Below are 16,333 nucleotides of genomic sequence, written 5' to 3'. Positions count from 1 at the left end.
GACCCTATATGACCCATCACAGTATGACATTCCACTCAAGGAAACAGCTCTACATTCAAAGCGTAACTTAAAGTAATTCAGATCTTTACTCAGTGTTGAATGGGGAATGGGCCGGAAAGGGTAAATATATTCTTAATGTCCAATAAAATACACTAAAGTCCTTTCCCCTGTCATCTCTGCCATTCTCAGTAACCTCTATCAGTATGCAGATGCTCTTCAAAAATATTAGACAGCTGTGCCAGGATTTGCTTAGCAGATGGGAGAGGGACAGAAGTGGCAAATACACATATGTTAATAGTTCTTTGCTCTTGCCTGTCTAATGTCTGTCTCTCAACACAACTGTGATCTCTCGGAGGGAAGGACCATTTCTATCTTAAACATCTGCCTACCCCCAGCAGCCAGTCATGTGCTGGGCACATAGTAGATGCTTGGTGAATGTTTTTATTAAATGGATGCCAGGTCCCCTGGCAGTAACAGGCTGCCACTCTTCTCCCCACAGTGAGAACTACCTAGTGCGATGGGGCAGCCGGGGCTTCCCTAAGGAGATTGAGATGCTCAACAACCTGAAGGTGGTCTTCACGGTGAGTGTGCACCCTCTTCTCGTTACCGTGTTCCCCACCCATGAAAACGTAACCTTGGAAATAAGGCTGGTCAGAAGCTCAGGGTGAAGTGTGGCTCTCCTGCAGAGCTGTGTTCTGGGCTTCATGCAGAAATCCAAAGCCGACAAAGGACATTGTGTGCCTTGAGGAAGCTTTTGGAAAGATGGATGTTCACCTCTGTCTCTCCTCATCTCTCCCTATCTGTCTGACTCCTGCACACACAGAGAACAGATGCAGAATGCTACATAAACCAGCACCAGCTTCTTTGAGCAATAATGCCCAGGTGAACTGGGCACAACAGCAATTTTGATTTTCCAGTTCATTCATGATTAACCTGATTTCCTTTCTTTGTTCAGGGCTTTCTGAAAAATCTTTCTAAAATATATCAGAAAAAAATAGGACCTTCCTAGAACATTGACTGCCTTGGTAAATTGGACATTCCGAACATAATTAAGTCATAGATGACTAACGATCTGGTGGGTCCTTAGGATCATCCTTCTAAATACCAATACTCACTGGGCAAGACATGTACATAGAAATGTTTAAATCAATTGTTATTTGGATGATTTATTTCTGAGAGTGAAGCTAGCTTTTTAGCTCTGAATAGTGGAAATGGGAAAGAAGGAGATAAGTAAAGGTTATAATTTCCAGTACAGACCCATTTCTCGTCCTGTTTCCATAAGGGTGTGTGCTAAGAGTGTGATTTTTTATTGATTGATTTATTTTTTTTGAGAAGGAGTCTCGCTCTGTTGCCCAGGCTGGAGTGCAGTGGCACCATCTCGGCTCTCCTGGGTTCAAGCAATTCTCCTGCCTCAGCCTCCTGAGTAGCTGGAATTATAGGCATACACCACTACATTGGGCTCATATTTGTACTTTTAATAGAGATGAGGTTTCACCATGTTGGTCAGGCTGGTCTCGAACTCCTGACTTCGTGATCTGTCTGCCTCGGTCTCCCAAAGTGCTGGAATTACAGGTGTGAGCCACCACGCCCAGCAAGTGTGATCTTAAGACACCTAAATATCTTAGCATTGTCTGTAAGCTCCTTTGGGGAGAACACTATTTATGAGATTTTTTCACTATATTGCCTGTATCCGCAAGGGAAATTACAGAGAAGGAGTCAGGGAGGGATTTGGGCATTGACCAAACAGATGAGTTGGATCCAGGAGTGACCGACATGCTAGATTAACCTACCTTGCTCTACAATAATTTTCCAGTTACAGCCCATTAATTGCAATGTCTTATGTTATGTTGTGATTAGACTGAGATATAGCTGATTAATTTTGTTTGTTATTTTCTTAAAAAATGGGCCAGAGGCATGGAATAGGATCATAGGTTCTAATTGCTTAGGCAAAGTTTCCTTGGCATATATAGATGTGCCTCCATCCTGTTTATCTGTTATTAGTTAGAAGGAGGAACCTATTTGTTTTCTTGATAAATAGGAGAGTCCCACAGGCCTTCCTGATTAAACCACAAGACAGATGTTTCGTGAGAGGGAGAAGGACGGGGAATCAATCAGTGGTTCATTTTGCAGAGAACCAATTCATGATGTAAACATGAGGGAAAGAGCATCAGTAAATTTGTGTCACACAGCATTAATGAGAATGTAATCTTACCTTCACGGAATTCTGCCTGGGCCACGCCTCGGCTCCTCAGAACAAGTGGAGTTGAGCGCCTTGGTTGACAGGCTCAACAGGCAGATGCGTCCCTCTGTTGACATGATCAGAGTCCTGATTTGGGGGTGTATTAGTTCATTCTTGCATGGCTATAAAGAAATCCCTGAAACTGGGTACTTTGTAAAGAAAAGAGGTTTAATTGGCTCATGGCTCTCCAGACTGTACGAGAAGCATGATGTTGGCATCTGCTCGACTTCTCGGGGTGCCTCAGGAAACTTGCCATCATGGCAGAAGGCAAAGGGAAAGCAGCCTTGTCCTATGTGGCCAGAGCAGGAAAAAGAGAGACAGGGAGAGGTGCTACCCACTTTTAAACAACCAGGTCTTAGGAGAACTCGCTATCATGATAGCACCTTTGGTGGTATCATCATTTCTCATGGTGTTAAACCATAAGAAAGCACCCCCATGATCCAGTCACCTCCCATCAGGTCCCACCTCCAGCCTGGAGATTACATTTTAACATGAGATTTGGGTGGGGACGGTGATCCAGACCATATCAGGGGCAAGGAAGGTGATGGTGCTCTCACTTCTTGTATCGATCCAAGCGTTAGCCGATGAGTGCCTACTATGCATGTGCTCTGTGCAAAGCACTGGCGATACAGCAGTGAGTGCTTTCATGGTGCAGTGGGGTTAAATTCAGATAATAAAATGCATGCACAAATAAACAAGAGCAATGTCAGAAAGCAATCCAAGCAACGCAGGATAATTAAAACAGGGTGATGTGATGGTATGTGATTGGAAGTTACTTTCAACTGGGTGGTGAGGTGACGTTTAAATTAGAGATGAGATAAGACTTGGCAAGCATGTGTCTTGCTGGCCTTATTTCCTCCCTCTCTGGATATTAGCTCTTCCTGGTCTCCTATGTTGGGGGAAGGCTTCCAGCTCTTTGAGCCTCTCTGAGCCTGGCATGTAGGTCCAGTTGACTGTTGACTTTCCCTCTGTTTTGTTTTATTTATTTATTTATTTATTTATTTTTTATTTTTTTGAGATGGAGTCTTGCTCTGTCGCCAGGCTGGAGTGCAGTGGTGTAATCTCGGCTCACTGCAATCTCCACCTCCTGGGTTCAAGCAATCCCCCTGCCTCAGCCTCCTGAGTAGCTGGGACTACAGGTGCATGCCACCACGCCCGGCTAATTTTTTGTATTTTAGTATAGACAGGGTTTCACCATGTTGGCCAGGATGGTCTCAATCTCCTGACCTCATGATCCACCCACCTCTGCCTCCCAAAGTGCTGAGATTATAGGCGTGAGCCACTGCTCCCAGCCTTTCCCTCTGTTTTGTAAGGGTTTACCCCACAAGGCTATGTAAGAGGAAAGCAGCATATACTATGAGGTTCCCTAAGATTTAGCCCAGTTTCGGGGTGGCTGCTAACACACAGCAAACGAGTGAACAATGAAAGAAGAACTAATGAGTTCCTAAATCAGGTGTCACTTGTTAAGTTCCATTGTCCTGCTTCCCCAACACTTTCGAGTTTTATAAGGCCAAAGCAGAAATGACTGGGAGACACCGTGGTTTGGAGCAAAATTCTGTATAAGGATTGCCAGTTGACACACCCTTCAGAGAATATAATGTGAATATAGCATTTGGCTATTTTTTACACTTTAAGATTCTTTAGTGTGGAGGTATGTGTGGGGGGCGGCAGTGAGGGCGCCGTCCGATGAGACAGCTCTAAGAGGTCTGATATCTTCCTTTGAGCAAGTAAAAAATTTTTGAGAAGAGGGTGGAATGGGGGCTTACCTAGGAACCTTCTAGGTTTATGTAGTATATTAGTTTGCTAGGCCTGCCATAACTATCACAGATTGGTTCATATAAGCAAAAGAAATGTATTTTCTCACAATTCTGGAGTTTAGAAGTCTGAGATTAAGGTGTTGGGAGGGTTGGTTTTCTTCCTAGGCCTCTTGTCTTGGTTTGCAGATGCCTGTCTTCTCCCTGAGGATTTACTGTGGTCTTCTCTCTGTTTGTGCGCTGATATCCTCTTCTAAGGACAACAGTCATACTGATCAAACCACCTCTTTTTAACTTAATTACTTATTTAAAGACCCTGTTTCCAAATGCAGTCATATTGTGAGACACTGAAGATTAGGTATTCAATATATGAATTTGGGGTATGTGTGTGTGTGGTGGGGGTAGGGGGGGCAAATCAGCCCCTTCGTGTCTAGGAAGCTTTCAGGTATCAGGGCCTCTGTGGCTCTGAAATACCTCTGAAAGGCACCAATCTAAGTATTTCAAAAATATGAAGAATCCTAATTTGAGGAGAGAAGGTATTAGGGATGGAGGTCATTATGAAGGAAGCAGGATTCAAGTTTTAAGGATGGAAAGGATGTGGATATGTAGAGGAGGAAGAGGCAAGCGTCGGAGGGGAGGTGTGCAAACAGGCTGGTCAGGAAGAAAGACGCAGAGTTGGAAGTGAGCATTGTGTGTTTACAGAGCAATAAAGAAATCTTAGTGACAAAAATAACCTACTTATATTCAGACAGTCATGGGGAATCAGTGGGCTAGGACAGCTGGATATATTATGTCTAGGTCCTTTCATGTCAACTGGGAAAGAGTAGAACTAATAGGGTAGGAAATAGGGAGCTATTAGTGTTGTTGGGGGGAAAGAAATGTTATAATAGCTGCAATGTCTAAAGATGAATTCGTAAGAGATTTCAGGGTGGTTTGGAAGAAGGAGTCAGGCCAGAGACAAGGCTGTTCCAACCATCTGGATGTGAGATAATTGGGATCTCAAATTCAAATGCCTGCAGAACAAGGCAAGGGACGCAGATGATGGGGTGGGGGGTCTTTCTTAGCCTGAAAAGCAGATGTCCATTCCTGCAGCTGGTGGATGGACAGCCCTTTTACCAGTCAGTGCTCTCCGGGGAAACAGAACCCATGGAATGTAAGTTTGAGATGCTAAAGGTAGGCTGGCAGGCTGGAAACTCAGGCAGGATTTCTATACCACAGTCTTGAGGCAGAATTCCTACTTGTCTGGGAAACCTCAGTTTTTGCTCTTAAGACCTTCAGCTGGTTGGTGAGGCCCACAGACATTATAGAACATCATCTCCTTTACTTAGTCAGCTGGTTATAGATATTAATCAGGTCTACAAAATACCTTCATAGCAACATCCAGACTGATGTTTGATCAAACAGCTAGGCACCACAACCTAGCCAGGTTGACATATGAAATTTAACCATCACGGTCCCCAAGCAGGAAGGTGTGGACCACACTGGGGCCTTGCCTTGTTCCCAGAGATTTCTCACAGCCCCACTTCTTTCCTCCTATACCAGCAGAGTGAGAGGTTGGGGATGGCAGCTGTGCATTGGTCCTGGATCTGACATGAGCCGACAGCTTGTTCCCAGTGCATATGCCCACAGGAGAATTAACTCGAAGGAGAATAAACTGTTCCCTTTTGAGACCTGGCCCAGGGTACTCTACTCTGATGCCAACAGCATGCCTTGTTGTTTCTTCCTGAGCTGATCCTCACTGGCAGGGGGCCCTGGGATCACTGAAGCTTTTAGATTTGAGCAGGCAGTCAGGAGTTTCCTCCTGCGTGCCTTTCTGATGGCAAGGGAGCTGTACTGTAGCAGCTGTGTTGTGGTCTTTGGTGTCAGGGACTGGGCTGAAAGCCCAGAGTCTCATGGGCTATGGTCATGACCTTGGGGAAGCCTCTTATCTTCTTTATGTCTCAGTTTCTCCATCCGTAAAATGGGGATGCAATAATTGTATGTACTTCAGAGATGTGAGGGACTGAATCTGATGATGCATGAATCGCTTAGCATAGTGGATGAGACATTAGTGCATTTCACCACTTTTGGCTTTTCTACACTCAGTTGAGCTGGGTCTGGTGGCTCATGTCTGTAATCCCAGCACTTTGGGAGGCTGATGTGGGAGGACTGCTTGAGCCCAGGAGTTTGAAATCAGCCTGGATAACATAGTGAGATCCCATCTCTAAAACAAACAAACAAAAAAATTAGCTGGGCATGGTGGCTCGTGCCTGTAGTCCGAGCTACTCAAGAGGCTGAGGTGGGAGGATTATTTGAATCTGGGAGATTGAGGCTGCAGTGAGCTGTGATCATGCCACTGCCATCTAGCTTGTGTGACAGAGTGAAGCCTTGTCTTCAAATAAAGTAAATAAATAAACAAACACACAGATAGTTAACTGCAGTTTCCTGACCCCTTGAAGTCAGGTGCAGCCATATGCCTTTCTTTGGCAAATGACATGCAAGCAAAAATGATGTGCACCTCTCTTGGGCAGAGGATTTAAGAGCCAGAAGTGATTTGCCACATTCCTTTCCCCTGCCACAGAGACAATGAGAGCAGCTGTGCTGAGACAGAGCTGCCAGCCAGGGGCCCAGAGTAAGCAAGTAATCAGAGCCCCCACCCCTCTGCATTGGCCCTGTAGACTGCACTAGAAGTAAACTTCTGCTGTGCTATAAGCTCTGAGATATTGGGGTTGTTAGCACCCCCTCAGCCCAACTGATGGCCACACTTCAGATGTTCAGGAAATGGTAGCTGTTATGATTTTTCTCTTTTCCTTTTGCCTTCTCTCTCAGAGGTTCTGAGCAATGATGTGACCGATGGCGTCATCCGAGTCATCTGTAGCAAATGCTACTTTTGGATCCATCACCTCGGCATACGGATAATCCTATCTGTACAGCTGATATTCCACCTCTACCCTTCTCTTGTCCTATCATTTTGAGAGGGAAGAATTGGGATTAAACACTAGAGTTCTATCACTCATTTTCCTTTGCAAACTTTACCTTGCTTATCTGTAAAATGGGTGTGAGAGCCTTGTTTTCTGTGTTTTCCAGGTCTTATTGTGTGATTGGTCTATATATAGCAAGTATTATGTACATCCCTCAGAAATGACTATTACTGGGTTTTCTTGTCTACTTTTTTTTTTCCCCCATTCAGCACATGATGGGTAATTTTTTGTTTCTTTCCCCATAGGATCTTGGAAACAAAGACCTCAACAGGGATAAAATTTACTTGATTTGTCAAATAGTCCGGGTCGGCAAGATGGATCTTAAGGATACTGGTGCAAAGAAGTGCACGCAGGGGCTGAGGAGGCCGTTTGGGGTGGCAGGTAAGGGACACACTCTGCACCATTAATTTTTATTGGAGCGCACATTTTATGTGGCTGAATTGTAATGATGATTTCTTTCCCAACCTCCTCCTGCTGCCCCCACCCCTGCAAAATTTATGCCAGACAGCCCTTAATAACTACATTTCTGGTGACTAAATCGAAATAATTGGTGACTCAGTCCAGATTTATGATGAACACAGTGAATCATGGGCTCCTCTTGTCTGGAGCAGAGCACTGGGAGACCGGTGCCGTCTGAGCAGTTGACGCCTTTGCTCCCCAGCTCTGTGAAAAAGGAAAAACAATACAGGCAGGATCTAATTATGAGGAGCAAATCATTTAAAAAATATATCTAGGACAGGAAATGCAGTTACACAGAATGAGTCACCTACCACACATCTAAATTCCAGATGGAAACGGACATTTGGAGAATTGGTGTGAGCCGAGGCGGAGCCCTGCCTGAGGCTGCTGTACAGGAACATCCACTCGGCATTCCTCTTAAGCTTTAGCTCTCTTGGGGTTTCTAAGGCCCCACTTTTATGGTTTTAGTTATGTTTGGCTACCACTTGTACTGTTATTTACCTAATGTATTTTCTTTTAATCAACCTACTTTACCTAATGTATGTTTTTCGTCAAAGGCAATTTAAATACCTGTGAAAATGGTGATGTGATATGCCAGTTTTATTCTTTTTATTAAAATATAAATTTGTAAGAGTATACCATTTATAAGCCCTGCGTACCATAGCTGACCTCAGTGCTTCAGGTTTCTCACTTCAAGATGCTCTGACCTGTAATCGCAGACCTGCTTACTCTCCAACCAGTCCCCTGGCACTGCTTGCAAGGTGGTGGGGTGGAGGATATTTTACTGAGCTCACTGTTTTTTTTTTTTTTTTTTAACCTGGGACTGCGGCTAGCTAGCCAGCCAGTGATCTTGGGCAAGCATTTTTCCCAGGGCCTTAGTTTTATGATGTGCAAAATGAAGGACTTGCACCTGATTAATTTATGTAGTCCTCTACTGCTCTAAAATGCTCTGATTCTACCTGTGGGGCATTTCTGACACCACGGTGTTTCTGCTAAGGCAGTGAGGGTCTTCCAACCTTACTGCAAAGTGTGTCTTTGTCCTCAGCTGTAGCCTGACCTCTCTTTTGGTGTCAGGTGACAGAAATCTGATCTAAACTGGTAGAAGAAGGAAAAAAGGTACTTTATTGGTGTAACTGAAAGGCTTATGAATAGATTGCTTCAGGCATAGCCGGATCCAGGAACTCAAATCAATTTGTCTCTTTCTTGCTCCTATGTCCTCATGCTGGCTTACTATGAAGAATTTGTCTCTTTCTTGCTTAGTCCCTATGTCCTCATGCTGGCTTACTAAGAAGGTGGCTGTCCAATTAGTTGGCAAATTATCAGCCAGCTGTTCCAAGCTTGTATCCTACCAACTTAGCAACCCAGTGGAAAGAATGTACCTCTTTCCCATTAGTTTCAGCAGAAGCCCCAGGAGCTTTAATATAGGTCATGTCCTCATCTCCATAGTATTTACTCTGGGCAGGGAGAGATGATTCTCTGATCTACCAGGTCCTCTGAATAACTCTGGAGCCAAAGAGAAATTGTCCCACCCTAATCACAGCACTGAGGATGGATGAGGAGAGTCTGTTAGAGAGAATAGATGCTCAGTTTCTCCTGTCTGCTCTCTGACTCCCCTCTTGATCTAGATGCAGTCAGTGCTTGGTTATTACCCAAACAATTTTAATGGCCCCCTGCCCAGTGCCTGGAGTGTTTGAGGTATTTTCTGTAACTAGGGTATGGGCTTGATTTGAACAGCTTTTTTCAGCCTTCTCCTACACTCCCATTTCTATAATCTCCATTCTAGTGTAGGAGTTCTTTACCTTGGTTTTGGGACCCTTAGTGGCTGATTTAAGGAAAGGTTTCAGAGGACACAGGATCTGTCTGGAATCACAGGATTTGAAGATTCTTCAGTTATGTATCTGTACATATGGATACGCTTATGAAAAGAGGGTGAATATTTCATGAGATTATCAGATCCTACAGAGACCCAATCACTGCTCTCTGGTTTTGTAGGCACAGTAGACATTCAATACATGCATGTCAAATCCAAACCTAATTGCTGAAGTCCACAGCCATGGCTCTGACCCTTTCCTTTTGTCCTCTGCTAAGCCATGGTGCTCTTGGATGCCTCTCTGGCCCACTGACATCCTAGTCTGCTTTGCTTAGAGGTATTTGCCGCGGTGCTGCATGCAAGGAACCTCTGCCGTCTGTGTATTGTGCAGCACTGGCTTGCATGCCATTTTAGGCTTTCCTGACTCCCAGGCATCCCAGACCCTACCTCCTGTCCCACAAGCTCATCCCACTGTCATCCCTTTGTGGGAGCAGGAGGAAGTTAAACCATTAATTCCTTCTGTCCTCTTTCTAGTTATGGATATAACAGACATCATCAAGGGGAAAGCAGAGAGTGATGAAGAAAAGCAGCACTTCATTCCTTTTCATCCGTAAGACATTTCCCATTTCTTTCCATTCTATTCAGCCACATCCTTTGTCATTAAGAGCTGCTGGAGCTCAGAGGGCACTGGCTCCCTGAGTTAGTGATAGGCAGGTGGAACCTCCCAAGGGGAGTGCTGGGTGAGAATCATTGGCTCAGTGCCCAGGCACTCAAAACCGAATAGCTTTTCACCCATTCATTCATCAGATGTTATTTATGCCACAGACATTTATTGGCAGCCTGGCAGAGGCTGGCACTGTGCTAAGCATGGAGGATGAAGTAGTGAACTAGATGGGCCCTGTCTTCATGGAGCTCATCGTATAGATGGGGAATTAAACAGATAATCAGCAAAAGATTAATGCATTAATTACAAGTGCAGCAGAAACCACAAAGCTGTGAAGCAGCAGCATTTCAGAAGCGTGTGGCAGGGAATCCTAACCTTGCTCTCATGGATAGACATATCCGTAACTTACGAGGAGGGCAATAAGGAAGGTGAATATCCTCTCCTCTCCTTTTCAAAAAAGAGTCCTCCAGAAAGCAGGGCTCCAGTTTGAGAGCATCATCAGTACTTAACAACCCTAAGGATGGTCCAGGTAATGAGGCTAGTGACTTTGCTGAAGGCGTGTGATTACGACTTAGCAGGAGCAACTCAAGGCTGAGCAGATATGCATGTTGAAAGCTTTGGAATCCTGCCTTTTTAAGCATCTTCCTGGAGAATAAGAAATGGCCTCTACCTGTAGCATTGATATTCCAAAATTTCAGAGCCACATTGCTTTGTGATAAAAAGTGATGTACCTCTTGATAGCATGTATATACCCTGAGCTGACACACGCAAGCTCGCTTTTCACCTGAGGCATATGGAGGGGCTGGGGAGCCTCCTGGGGCACCTTGAAACACAAGGAGGGCACGATGCGGACATTTCATGCTCTCTTTTCCTTTCCAGGGTTACAGCTGAGAATGACTTCCTACACAGCCTGCTGGGCAAAGTCATAGCCTCCAAGGGGGACAGTGGCGGGCAAGGTATAATGCCAATGTGCCAGTGGGCTGAGCTGCTCCAGCTTGGCAGCCCCTAACTCTTCAGCAAATGAATCAAAATCCTCAACCCTGGGATGCTTAGCTTTCCTTCCAGACAGACCACTGGGAAGAATGGGAACATATGATCTATAGGGATAAGTCACATCTCCTGAAGCAAATTGGAGGCTTGTCCTTGTGCCCAAAAGAAGAGAGGAATTGATACATCCTGAATGTCTCCTGTGTTCCAGGGGCACGTTAATAAGTTACCTTGTTTGATTTCATTCTTACTCCAGGCCCGTGAGATAGGTGGTGTCATCCTCACTTTGGGCTTAGAGAAGCGGGATAATTTGCCAGAGGCTGACACTGCTGGAAATAATTGGTGGGATTCAGACCCAGAGATCTCCCGCTCCAGAGGCCCCGTGGGCTGAGTGGCTGCCTCTGTGGTTGTATGGCTCTGTTCCCAGCGATCTCCAGAAAGACAGAGGGGAGAGGTGGCAGGGGGGCCGACTGAGAGAACACTTGCAAAAGTGGGCTGTTCACCGTGAGCCGTTCCTTTCCAGGCCTCTGGGTGACCATGAAGATGCTAGTGGGTGACATCATTCAGATTCGCAAGGACTATCCACACCTGGTGGACAGGACCACCGTGGTGGCCAGGAAGCTGGGCTTCCCGGAGATCATCATGCCAGGTGAGACACAGCTGCTCTGACCTTCCCCTGGGGACATAGGGGCCAATTCAGCTTGTCTGATTCATTTTCCTTTTAAAGAGTCAACTCCTTCCTTTTTTACTGCCTCTCTCCGTTTCTCTCCCTGAAGGTAACCACTAAAACTGATTTCTGTATATCCGAAAGCTTCTATGCATTAACAAAATAGACACACGCACGTAAATACACACACATACCCCTTTTCCCCACAGATGGGGTCATACTTTATATTCCTTTACTTAATATATTTTATATAGTATTCTACAACTTGTTTTATCACTTAATAATTTATTGTGGACATCATTTCTATTTTACTACATGCAGGACAGTTCCACTCTTTCTGGGAGAATATTGTCATTCTCTTATATTTTTAAGCTTTTTTTTTTTTTTAATATTACCATAGGAATTCGTGTTCATTGTAAAATATTCAAATGGCATGAAAAGGTATAAAGTGAAATGTTAAAAACTCCTTCATATCTTTATCTCCAGAAGTAGCCACTACATTTTCAAATGTGTAATTTAAAAAAATAAGTTTATATAATATTAAACAAAAATTATAGGAGGGCATTGTTTTAGACTAAGTTCCTGCACCAGCCCCCAACACACCAGACTGAAAATCAAAACAGAGTCAGCCATGCTAAAGTTTTATGTCACCAAACCTAAACTAAATTGTTATCTGATCTTGCAAGAAATTGGGAGAGTGGGGAGAGATAGAGGGGGGGGAGAGAGAGAGAGAGAGAAAAGAAAAAGAAAAAGAAAGAAAAGAGAGAAAGAGAAACAGCCTATTTTCCAGACAGGCCATTTTCAGTTTTCAATGGGCATAACAAAGTTCCCTTTGCTTTAATCCTCACAGCAAAGGGTAATCTGAAGTAACCTGATGTTAACCAATCAGTTACTTTTCTATTTTTCTGTTTCCCTGTTTCATCCTTATGAGAGCAATACCTTTGAAATAACCAATTCACTCTGTCTTGCTTCTACTTCCTTCGGGCCTTCTCTGTCTATAAAGCCAACCTCTTCTGCTCAGCTCTTTGGAACACTGATTCTATTTTATGGAATGAAGCATTACCCGATTCTAGAATTGCAATAGAGCCAAGTGAGGTCTTTAAACTAAATTTGTTGTAATTTTGTCTTTTGACAATAGTAATACTCTTTTGAAACTTCTCTTTTGTGTCTTAAACCTGTGTCTTGGACTTCTGTTCACGATGGCTCTTGCTGACTTGCCTTTTCTTTCCACATTTTTCTGGTGGTGGTCTCCTAGGGCCTGTGCTGTCATTTATTTGTCCATGCTTTACCTGAGACTTCAATTACTTGTGTATCCCCTTGTAGGATTTTCTATTCCTTTTTTTTTTTTTTTTTTTTTTTGAGATGGGGTTTGGCTCTGTTACTCAGGCTGGAGTGCACAGTACACTGGTGTGACCTTGGTTCACTGCAACCTCTGCCTCCCAGGCTCAAGCAATACTCCTACCTCAGCCTCCTGAGCAGCTGGGACCACAGGCATGTGCCACCACACTCATCTAATTTTTTTGTATTTTTGATAGACACAGGCTTTCGCCATGTCACCCAGGCTGGTTTTGAACTCCTGAGCTCAGGCGATCTGCCTGCTTTGACCTCCCAAAGTGCTGGGATTCCAGGCATGGGCTACCTGTGTCTCGCGGATTTTCTATTTTTCTTGCCTCCCTTCCCGAAGATCCTCTGCAGCTCCTTCCTAACCCTGTGTCCCTAGGACACATGGAAAGTTGCTCTGTTCTACTCCTATACAGTAAAACATCGGCAGATGTTTGGTTGTTTTCATGGGACAGGATCAATTCAATTGGAGTTTTGCTTTGCCTTCCCAGAAGGTGTCACTAGAGGATGAAAATTAAATAATTTTTAATGTTGAGAAAAACATGGCCAATTTTGAGTGTCCCTACTTCCCTTTTTACAACTGATTTCCTAGCATCTCTTCATCCCCTTGTTACCTACTTCTCCAGCCTCCCTGATGAGGGAAAAATGCTTTCTTTAAGCAGTTCTGATTTTAATTAATAGCAATCCGGGTGGGGGAGCTTCTTCTCACCCTCCATCCCCTCTAGTTAGCGTCTCTCCTGCTGCAATCCACGCTAACTCTTGTCTCTCTCCTTATGCCTCAGGGGATGTCAGGAACGACATCTACATTACTCTCTTACAAGGTGACTTTGACAAGTACAACAAGACCACACAGAGGAATGTGGAAGTCATCATGTGTGTGTGCGCGGAGGATGGCAAAACGCTGCCCGTAAGGGACTCGCTTCTGCTCTGGGTGACAGGGTCCCCCTTGGGGGCCTCTGCTTGTAAAGATGTACTTTTCCTCTCTGTGATTCTGTTGTCTAAATGCCAGGTGCCTTTGGGATGGTGTTGAATAATGTGATCTACACCTTTTGAGCTCGGTTAGCACAGTGTTCCGTAATAAGACCTTGTGATATTTCCTTACACCAAAGCAGTTTTTCAATGTCTGTTCCTTTCCTTTCACAACTCCTTCTTCTACATATGTATGTATGTATACATGCATATAGATGCATGCATGTATGTATACATGTATGTATGTATGCATACATATATGTATGTATTTTTGCTTGGTCTCAGCTTATAGGTTAGCTTTCTGCAGTTAAAATGTTCTCGTGGAAACCTGAGCTGGTTTATTCAGGAAAAGTCCATGGTAAGAAAGAGGATCAATACAGTGCCTTGGGCTGGTGTGGAGGCTCAGGATGTGCTCAAAGCAGACATTCTCAACACTTAATCTAACTCCCCAGCGCTCAGCTAGAAATGCTGGTGGAAAGCCTTATTCGTAAATTGGCCTCCAGAGAGCTAGCCGGGTGTATTCAGGAATGCAAAGCGCATTTCTATATTTATACAGCATCTGTCCTGTCCAATATTTGTCATGTGTGTTTATATTTGTTTGCTTGTATTTCCTTTAAGGTTGTCAGTGCCGTGCCCAGTGCGTAGGAGGGTTTTGTTTCTCAATTTCTCCTTTCAGAGTAGTTAGCTGAAAAGAAAATCAGCTCTCAGGAGAAGTTTTAGCATGGGCGAATATTCCTCTTAGGCCACTGTGAGTGATCAAATAGCCAAGTAGGGCGGGCGTGTTCATCAGAGAGGGGGTGTGAAGATGGAAGAGGCATCAGTTCTGTCCGTGGGGCTTGGAGATCAGATTGATACTTTGTACCCAAGAATAACTAACATTCACAGGGGAATTACCAAGTATCAGGCTGTGTGATAGTATGACACATTTCCTTTATTATGCCCCATTTTACAGATAGGGAAACAAAACGTTTGTCACTTACAATAACTCGCCCAAAGCCATAACGTTAGCGTATGGCAGAGATGGGGTGTGACTGGTTCCAGGCCCTCTGAGACACTTCACTACAATGCCTGTATGTGTAACAAAATTCTCCAATTTATTTCTCATTTTAAAAAATGAGGCTAATAACCACTGCTGACAAATTTGGGAAGATTCATAATCATTTTTTAAATGTAAAGAAATCCTCACAGTTGCCTTTTTGTTCCTAAAGACTGGTCATGTTAATTAGTATCTATTTGAACAAAATCTAAGCACTGAACGCATCCCCCTTTTGTTGGAATCTGAAACTTTTCCAAAAAATAAAATAAGTGAGAAACCCTTGGCTCCAAGGAGCATAAAGGAGCAGAGGGTTTTTATCTGAAAGGGAAATTGCAATTCCCAAATGTAGTGATCATCACTTTGAAGTTACTTTTATCCAACTTACCTGTTGGAGAACTTTTTTAACCTCAGCTTCATTTTTGAAACATTGATACACTTACCTTCGATGCTGCCAAAGGACAAATTAAAAGACACAGTTGACAGGCAAGCAGCCATCTTATCTCCGGTCTGAACCATTCTTTCTTCCACTTTTGTCACTCTTTCAAGTCACTCTGAGCAGGCTGAGCAGATGCACTTATCAAAGATGAGTAGATAAGCAGGGATTCTGGGGCCTGGCATGGAAACGAATGGTGGGGCATGGTGATAATTTGTGGTTTCCTCTGTTAGGGAAATTCTGAGGGAGTTCAGTTGACTGACTATTGAAAATTGCTTAGGAAGCCTGTGGGAGACTTTTCTTTCTTTATTTGCAGAAATAAATATTACCGCCTAATTAAGTGTCAGGCAGCACATTCAAACACTTCTGTTTGATATTGGCGGGCTCCTGTGAGAATGGTCCCCTTTAGAAATATTGATTTCTCCTCCTGCTGTAGGTGCGTGCACACCGTCTTTGGCAGGGCAGGACCAGAGGGCAGAGGAGGTTAGGCCTGCCCATGGCTCCCCTTGGGGTGTCAAGGGCCTTGCTCAGGAGGGGTCATACAGAGAAGTTAATGGGGTAGGCTCTGGGGTCAGGCAGACAGGGTTCAAATTGCAACCTCCCTTCTTATTAGCTGTGTAATCTTAGGCAAGTGTATTCATGTGTAAAAAGAAATAACAACCTCTTCTCATGGGGTTGCAGGTTAAACAAAAGAGTGGGTGTTAAAACAACTGAAAGTGTATGATTGGATTGTTTGTAACACAAAGGATAAACGCTTGAGGACATGGATCCCCATTTCCATGATGGGATTATTATGCATTGTATACTTGTATCAGAACATCTCATTTACTCTATACACACACACACACACACACACACACACACACACACACACACAATGTGCCCACAAAAATTAAAAATTATAAAATTAAAATTAAAAAATTAAAGAAAAAAACCATGCTGCCGGCACAGCAGCTCACACCTGTATGTAATCCCAGCACTTTGGGAGGCCAAGGAAGGCAGATCACTTGAGGT

The 16,333-nt window shown here is 44.1% G+C and overlaps 1 protein-coding gene across 3 annotated transcripts in view; it reads left to right on the top strand.

Annotated features, from left to right (window-relative positions):
- DOCK2 (dedicator of cytokinesis 2) overlaps positions 1–16,333 on the top strand; it is a 433,393-nt gene that overhangs the window by 50,536 nt on the left and 366,524 nt on the right. For all 3 annotated transcript variants that reach the window (XM_008015269.3, XM_073010528.1, XM_008015268.3), the window contains exons 9-14: positions 500–581; positions 7,199–7,334; positions 9,757–9,832; positions 10,766–10,842; positions 11,397–11,522; positions 13,664–13,788. In XM_008015269.3, the coding sequence (XP_008013460.2) occupies positions 500–581; positions 7,199–7,334; positions 9,757–9,832; positions 10,766–10,842; positions 11,397–11,522; positions 13,664–13,788 (622 nt within the window). The remainder of the gene's footprint in view (positions 1–499; positions 582–7,198; positions 7,335–9,756; positions 9,833–10,765; positions 10,843–11,396; positions 11,523–13,663; positions 13,789–16,333) is intronic.

This window comes from Chlorocebus sabaeus, chromosome 23 (assembly GCF_047675955.1).
Source record: "Chlorocebus sabaeus isolate Y175 chromosome 23, mChlSab1.0.hap1, whole genome shotgun sequence".
NCBI classification, from domain to species: Eukaryota; Metazoa; Chordata; class Mammalia; order Primates; family Cercopithecidae; genus Chlorocebus; species Chlorocebus sabaeus.
The sequence above is the reverse complement of the archived record's forward strand: the minus strand, read 5'-3'. Positions and strand labels throughout refer to the sequence as shown.